Genomic DNA, 8077 nt, shown 5'->3' on the forward strand with positions numbered 1-8077 from the left:
TCCCAGCAGAAGTTGTTTCTTTTGTTGAAGATGACGTTGTAAACTATGTTAGTCTGATTGAATAAAATCCTCTTTTGTTCAAGATGAAAGATTAAAAAAAATAGAAGGGAGCGTAATCGGGCAGCCCATGCACTCGCCAAGTTAGCTAAATTATTATGTTTTTAATAGCTTGTGGTTGGGGCATGTCCCAGCAGAAGCTGTTTCTTTTGTTCAAGATGACGTTGTAAACTGTGTTACTCTGATTGAATGAAACCCTCTTTTTCCTAAAAAGAATTAAATATAACTTATTTAAAAGTACATGTTGGTATCATTATTTCTGGTATCATTACATAATCGATTGCAAATTATAAAATTCCAAATGAGGTGAAACATAGCAATGCTGATGGAAGAAATGTAGTTGTAATGATAATTTTGGGTAGGGTCCGTACGCACCGACAAAAGAGAAGCCCAACATAATTAGATAATGATATTTTTATGTACTATATGTATGCATATGTGCAAATCACATGCAAGAATGGCAAAACTTTGACATCTCTCGCATAAAAAATAGCAGTACAAAACATTCTATTTATATTTCTAAACACAAAAATATATTTCCTTCTATAAAATATGAACAATAGGTACATATATAGCAGTTAAAGTGTTAAAAAAAACTTGCGTCTACCCAAAACAATCAACATTTCATGTACAAACGCTTGGAAACATGTAAAACTATTGAATTGCTAAATGGTACACTTCAGCATGTAGAGATGTCACTTTTCGCTACCTGAAAACATGGCGGGGGGAGGGGGGGGGGGGGGGGCACACCATTGCACGAAGCATCAAGATCTACCAGCAATTCACCGCACAACCAAATAGCCAAAACTTTCGAAATTATGTATACCATCGAAGATAAGCATAATGAGAAAGGAAGCGCTTCATCACCTCGACAACCGTGAACTGAAAAGGATGTATTTATCCAAATATGAAAGAGAAACTTGGCAGGAAATATGCAAACATCAACACATAACAAAGTTCCGTTCAAATAAATGGGGATAACAAGTCTGAACAAAATGATAGAAGGCAAGAAAAAGCATGCAAAGTTTTCTGAATGTAGCACAATTTTTTATCCATTTAAATTAGGAATAAAATAGAAAACAATGCAACATTGATGAAGAAAAAAACATTCCCGAACATAAGAAACACAACTGGAGTTATACATGCACAACATGTCATGGAGAATCGCCTTGTGAAACCCAATATCAACACCGATCCGAGGACCGGGGCCCTTTGTTAGGCCTAGCCAGATCCTGTGAAATCGAGGATCCACCCATGTAGAGTCGACTGACCAATCACGTAAGGCGTGTTGGGAAAGGTCTGAACCCACACATCGGGAAAAATAGAGTCACATAATCTGTCGTTGCACACACCTTTGCGACATACATATGTCGGTCACTCGTACCCTACATTGAGCGGGGCGGCACTATCACTGTAGCATGCCATCGGGAACCTAGCCAAAGCCCGCAGAATTTGTGCTCCGTAGAGATAGTGTCTCCAGACTAGGATTGGGAAGATTTGTCGCCATCGCCGCTATCGAGCAACATGAACTAATAAGGTACATCGACGCTGCAAATTAGAGATGAGATACATAAACAAAAGAAGCCCACATGAGCCCAATTGTTGAGACTGTCATTCATATCTGTTGAACTGCAATTACACCTTAAATACAAATTAACAATACATTGGTCGACATGAATACAACCACCACTCAAACTGCAGAAGTATAACAAGAAAAAGACTTAAACTCCTCCCATCCAGCATGTCCTACGTAACCTATGCATAAATATACATACACACGTGCATATACGTGTTGCGAACTGTTGCTGCTAACGTACTTGTACAAAAGAATTAAGCAGTCGATCGATGGATCTATACATAATCACCCCAATGAATCATGTGGGGTCACTCTGCTCTGCTGGATGATCACGGCTCGAGCTTGACGGATTCGTACTCACCATCCTCCCCTTTCTTGGCGGCGCCGGCCTCCTGCCCCGTGTCGCCGTCCTTCCTCTCCGTGAGCGCGATGCCGCTGCTGTCTTCGCCCCTGGGACTTCCGGCTTGCGGGCTCCCCGAGGGCGACCCGCCGTGCTTTGATTTGTCCGCCGGTTTCTTCTTGACGCCGGCGCGCCAGTTCTTGAGCGCCTTGGAGGTCTGGTCGTCGAAGATGGACTGCTTCATCGTGGATCCCATCTGCGACACCAGCGCGTACAGCGGTAGCGTCACGTAGCTGCACAGCACCTGCACCACCGCCCTGCGTGACAGACAAGATCAATCCGTTCATCTACTCCAAGTATATGCATGAAGAATTGCAGATCGATCACAACTGAGAGAGATTTGGTTAGTTGGTTGGTTGGTTTACCCGAGGCAGAGACGCATGAAGACGAACTGCTTTGAATCGTTGAAGCAAGAGTCCATCCCGTACTCATACTGCACGTACGCAGCTCACAAATCATTCGAACAATCGATCCAGATCGCAGAGATGATATATGGAGATGGAAAGTTAAATTACCAAGATCCAGACGAAGTAGATGATCTGGAATCCGTTCTGGAAGAGCGTGAAGTGGATGAGGAAGAGGACGAAGGTGGGTCGGCTGAACCAGAAGTAGCTGTCGCTGACCTGCACCAGCGGGATCCCCTGGATCACCGCGTGCCGCTCCGTGATGTCGATCGCCATGCGGCAGATGATCCCCTGCAGCTTCGTGCCCACTGACAGGATGATCTGCAGCCATCAACCAACCAATCAACCATATACAGTATGTAGCAAGAGCATCATTTTTTCATGTTGAAAATCAATCAACCCTGGTTCAAATTTCACTTACAATAAGGGGCATTATGGAGATCCAGAGCATGGTGTGCAGTCCTGATATTGGTAGACATCCATTAGTGTCAACATGAAATCACACAGTACCTTGTTCAAGGAATGCAATTAACTGACTCACTCACCGTTGATGTTGATGAGCAGGAAGATGAGCGCAGAAGCCCAAAGAGTAGGGCTGCAAACCAAAAACACCAAAAGGTTTAGCAAAGAGGTAGTATGTAACTATTATAATAGATCAATGGCAGTGGAAAAGTTTTGTTGGTGCACCTGATCCCGACGATGACTTTGAAATCGTCCTCAAGAGACCGCTTGATGTACTTCTGGAAATCAAACTTGCTGCCGGGAGCCAAATGAACCTGCAACAGCAAGGACATGACTAAATCAGCAGAAACATGAAGAAGAATTTCTAGCAGCTAAAAATGACACGGATTACTGGTTGCTACTTACATTGACGAAACTGTGGCGCAGCGCGCAGTAGTCGGCCCTCCGGACAGACCTGAAGAACTGCCTGAAGAAGTTGCTCTGCGTTCAGACAGAGTTCCACGGATCATATGTCAGGTTCAGTTTGTGCATGTGCTAGCTATTGAGCTTCAGAAAGGAAATCGTTCACTGTAATCTTACGATGTAAAACGAGGCCGGGGTCTTGTTCAGGACGTTCATGTGCTGCCTGACGAACGATGTCTCGTGGGTAAACCTGAATTTCGTCGGATCTGCAGCAGCAATTGCGTCGCCGTTAATTCAGAGATTGTAATAAGAGGTGAATGTGTATTTCTGAATGGAAAAGCTGATGTACCGTTGGAGAACTCGAAATCTTTTCCCGCCGCCTCTTTCTCCCACTCCTTCCATGCTCGTATCTGCAAGACAAAACATCATCAAGCACCACTCACACCACCAATAACTGAAAAAATAGATTAATCATGAGATTTTCCATAGGTACGGTACCTTGGCCCTGCCGAGTGCCATGGTGATGGCACTGTAGCTGACATGGAACACGGCCAGGAAGAAGATGAAGATGTGCAGCTGGTGCAGCGCGTTGATGGAGATGAGCGACACCTTTCCCTGCAATTTATTGGCACAGAGTCTCAGGCCCAATTTGTTTTGCTGTAATTTGGATACGTGTACAGCCGGATGCAAAGATTTTGTTGAGAGTAATCGAGATTGTGATGGTGGTGGTGATGAGTACCGGAGGGCATTTGGTTTTCATATTGGCCTCGCCGCCGGAGAGCATCCTGTGGGGGACGCTGAAGGAGGCGGCAGCGGTGAAGGGATGGCCGCCGAGGCTGAGGTGCTCCGCCGTTGCGTGCGCACCACCCTCGGCGACGCCGGCGTTGACCCCGTGGTCCGCTTTGGTCTCGGCTTCAATGGTGGACTTCTTGAGACGGCAGGGGAGCATGGTGTCGGCGGCCGCCTCCGAGATGCAGATCTTGATGATGTAGTTCTGCCCGAACACCAGCAGCAACGAAATGAACCCCAGCACCATCAGCTCTGCACTCCCACCATTCGTATCCGTTAGTTAATTCGTACATGGACAGCCATTAGTTAACCATCGGTGGTCTTCCTCTTGCTCACCTGTCTTGACCTTCTCAAGGGCTTCGACCATGGCCTTCTTCTTCCTGTGAGCGAAGAACTGCACGCCGCAAGCGAACACCATTCATGCATGCATGTGAGCAGAACAGACAGAGCAGCACAGACATACTAGTACATTGCAAGGCGACATGACGGACCTCTCCGACTTTGTGGAGGCCCTTCTCGAGGAGGATGGAGATGAGGACGATGACGCCACAGACGGAGGCGACGGCCCATGTCGGTGTCTGGTCGAGCTCCCTCGTGTTGCCGCCCCCTCCTCCCCCGCCCATGGCTGCTGCCGACCCACCCTAGCTAGCCTGGTCGCCGTCGATGCTCAATCACCGGCGGCCGGCCGTTGCCTTTATTTTTGATTGACCCTGAGACGTCGGCCGGGATGAGAGGCGGCCGGGGAACGGGTCGAGCAAAGGAGGGGAACGGTCGAGAGGGTGACGCAGATAAACTGAAGACGGGGTCAAGGACAAAGAGGAGGAAAGGAGGGAGAGGACGTCAATGGCCGATGGAGTCGGAGATTTGCCATTTTTCTTTGCTGCGCGTGCGTGCATGGGGATGGGAGCACAAAGCGCCGCTCATTTGCAGACAGAGGCTGCGCGCGAACAGTGGAGGCTCCGGTCAAATATTTCTCTTTTCTTTTCTTTTCTTTCCTTTCAGAGCTCCTGCGTGATGACATCACGTGGGTCCTTCCTACGCGGCTACGCGCCATAGATTTCTTTAGACCACTGCTATACACACGATAAAGTAACTCAAATGGCAGGAACAGACTTCTCTCATTTCCCCCCTCCCCTGCTCTCAAGCCTCTACAGTAGCTGATCGCTCCCCACCCTTGACCGGGCCGATCCAAAGCCACTCCGCCGGAATAGCCGGCCGGAGGCGGTGGAGGTGACGTGCCGGAGTAGTTTAGGGCTAGTCTAGGTCTCATTCCTGTTCAGTTTTCTTGTTTACCCTAGTGGATTTTGTCGTTATGCCCGTGCTGAGGTGGAGGCGGCGGAGGTCGGGCTACTCCTTGCTGCTGGCGGCGGCGCTGATGCTGCTCGTGCAGCTCCGGTGGTCGGAGCCGGAGACGAGCGGCATCGGTCCTTTTGCAACCTCTTCAATAAAGCCCTCTGGCTGCTCACGAGATCTGGGCGGATTTGATCTGGTTGCTCCTCTCCCATGCCACCGTGGTGGTGGTGGTGTGGTCGGGAAGCCAGACGAAGCCGCTTTTCATCCCTCTTCTGAGCAGCACACTGGAGCAGATCTTCTTCGTGCGCATCACGTGATGAACAAGTTCGTCATCGCGATCTTCGGCCAAGATGGTGGCCCTTCTTCATCCTCCATGGCGGAGGCCCTGACGATCGACTGCTGGAGCTCGACGTCGGTGGAGGGTCAAGTGGTTCGTCCCCGACCATCCAACGGCAGCCAGGGGTTAGATCTTCTCGCCGGAGTTGAGCGTTCGAGCTCTCCGCGCTCGAAACTCGGCGGAACACCTCGAGTTCGCCGGCGTTCTGTGGCAGAGGCACTGCTGTCCTCGATTGCTTTTTCTCATTACCCTTCAGGGTGCTTTTTGTAAAGTGGAAGGCCTCTTCTTCAAATATTAGGTTTCTTAGGGCAATAGATGATAAGGGATCTTTCTGTAAAACATACGTGCCACCTGGTGATATATAAGTGCTCCACCGGGGTCTTCTGACCCCACGTACGACACAACAAATCAATCCGTCTGTGGGTGACATCAAGTGCAGTGGACCACTGGATGACGCATCGTACAAGGATCGGACCACGAGTTGTCATACGTGAAGCATTTCCGATTTCTTTATACGGCGTGAATGCCTGATTGGATGCGTCAAAGCAGTCCAGAGTCGGTCCCACGGAGACCTCGAATTAGCCATTTTCCTAGAGCCACCCTCGCGGCGGCCTCCTGATGCTAAAAAGTGACGCTGACGACTATGGAGATGGCACGAGCTCCCACGCTCCCACGAGAAAAGGGTGCAGGTATTTCGGTCACCTTTCACCGAAACCTTACCTTATTACTACCTACTCCGGCGGCGGCGGTGCAACTTCGACCATTACTTCGAGCTCTCTGCTTTGTCCTCCACCTGCAACGCTGACTATAAGTAACATCAGCCTGACTTCGTCCTCCAACTCAATCTAGTTAGGGTAGATTTGTGGCTTAGAATGTTAGATATGTGATATTTCTATGTTGGATTAGTCAAATCTGTGCTACTTCTTGTAGTATGATCTTGTTCTATGCTAGCCATGACCATGTCTTGTTTCCCTTGATTGTTTACCTAGCTTGTACCATGGTAGTTTCGCGAAATCTATGGCACTTATTTTGTAGTATGATCTTGTTCTATCTTGATCATGTACATGTCTTGTTTAACTAGACTGTACTTTGTCGGTAAATGTATTGTGCGACGAGATTCTTAATCAGACTCTATTCCCCGTGGGTGCCTCGCAGATCCCTCCCTATGTCGAGGATTCGCAGCCCCCCTTGGGTGAGAACCTTGTCAATGTTGAGGTGCCTTTGAATTCAGATTTTCCTATATATGCACATCTTGGATCAATGTCGTAGAGTTTTGTGCCAAGCCTTGTGAATAGTGTTGCATCAAAAGTGCTTGTGAACCTTGCAAAGGCACGGAAGGCCGGTGCAGGAGGCACACGATGCTCGCAATGTGCGCAAAAAGCATGCTGCGCGGATGGCCATCCAGTCCTCCTTCGTTCTAGAGAAGATGTGCGAACTCATCAAGAGCGGTATCCATACTAACAAAATATTTAAAGAGCCCCCCTGGCTGCTACCGCTCGCGTGCGAAATTTGATTATCAGTCGCGGGTCGCCAGTGGTATCCAATACTATTTGCGTGCCCCGACCATTCAAATTACTGGTCGCGTGCCCCGCGATCTGCTACCAGAACCCAGGCTACTGCTCACGTGCCAACTCGGTCCGGCAGCAATTATTACATTTTCCCAGCTACCGTTTATCTCTCCTTATTTATACAGTTCCAGAATAAAAAAATTATATGGCATCAATACACATGCAGTACCAAATACATACACGGAGCATTATTATATAGTTAGCCAAGTAACAAAATCATTACACTGCGTACTACATTGTGTAATGGACAAGATCTACCCAATGGACAAGACCTATACACTACACAATGGACAATACATATACACTTCGTACTACACATCCAGTTGTGCCTCCTCCACCTTCGACTCCATGGGTGGGTAATGAACAATGACCCGTCAACATCTCTTTGGTCGTAGTACTCATCATCAAATATAGAGGAGTAGACGAATGTCTAAAAGAATGTGTACAAATAACACTTTATCTGTGGCTCTATCTTGTAGCGCTATGTCATCTCAATCCAACGAGCCCCATGTAAATACGTTTTGTTTATCTCATTGGTGACTTGAACAATGAAGCTCCTCTCTAGTCTGGGCAGTGAGTCCTACTGGAGGGTGACTTCAAACTGTTCCAGTTGGTTAATGTTTCTATTTATATGCTCCATGAAGTTACATCTTGCGCTACATGGTGCAGCCTAGACACAATTATACGGAAGAAACAACAATTATATCAAAGACACAAGTCAATGCAACTATGAGAGGGGATTGGTGACTAGGTGTATGCGTGAGCACCCTCTAGATGCCACACGATCTG

General features: G+C 47.9%; 1 protein-coding gene across 1 annotated transcript; it reads right to left on the reverse strand.

Annotated features, from left to right (window-relative positions):
* Window positions 1–1628: 1628 nt before the first annotated feature.
* On the reverse strand, window positions 1629–4996 carry LOC127295158 (MLO-like protein 9). Its single transcript, XM_051325061.2, has 13 exons — window positions 4582–4996; window positions 4427–4484; window positions 4041–4342; window positions 3800–3916; window positions 3651–3711; window positions 3479–3567; window positions 3305–3379; window positions 3125–3213; window positions 2983–3032; window positions 2859–2899; window positions 2549–2758; window positions 2399–2466; window positions 1629–2290 (listed from the first exon to the last, which is right to left on the reverse strand). The coding sequence occupies exons 1-13, from the start codon at window positions 4711–4713 to the stop codon at window positions 1963–1965; spliced, it is 1620 nt and encodes a 539-aa protein (XP_051181021.1). The 5' UTR covers window positions 4714–4996; the 3' UTR covers window positions 1629–1962.
* Between the last annotated feature and the right edge of the window lie 3081 nt (window positions 4997–8077).

The sequence above is a fragment of the Lolium perenne genome, chromosome 1 (genome assembly GCF_019359855.2).
Source record: "Lolium perenne isolate Kyuss_39 chromosome 1, Kyuss_2.0, whole genome shotgun sequence".
Lineage (NCBI taxonomy): Eukaryota > Viridiplantae > Streptophyta > Magnoliopsida > Poales > Poaceae > Lolium > Lolium perenne.

Excerpts from the sequence above, each read along its gene's own strand:
- LOC127295158 (XM_051325061.2), bottom strand. The coding sequence starts at position 4,713 with ATGGGCGGGGGAGGAGGGGGCGGCAACACGAGGGAGCTCGACCAGACA. Across the intron at positions 4,485-4,581 it reads GCCTCCACAAAGTCGGAGAG|TTCTTCGCTCACAGGAAGAA; the intron begins GTCCGTCATGTC and ends TGCGGCGTGCAG. Across the intron at positions 4,343-4,426 it reads CCTTGAGAAGGTCAAGACAG|AGCTGATGGTGCTGGGGTTC; the intron begins GTGAGCAAGAGG and ends GTGGGAGTGCAG.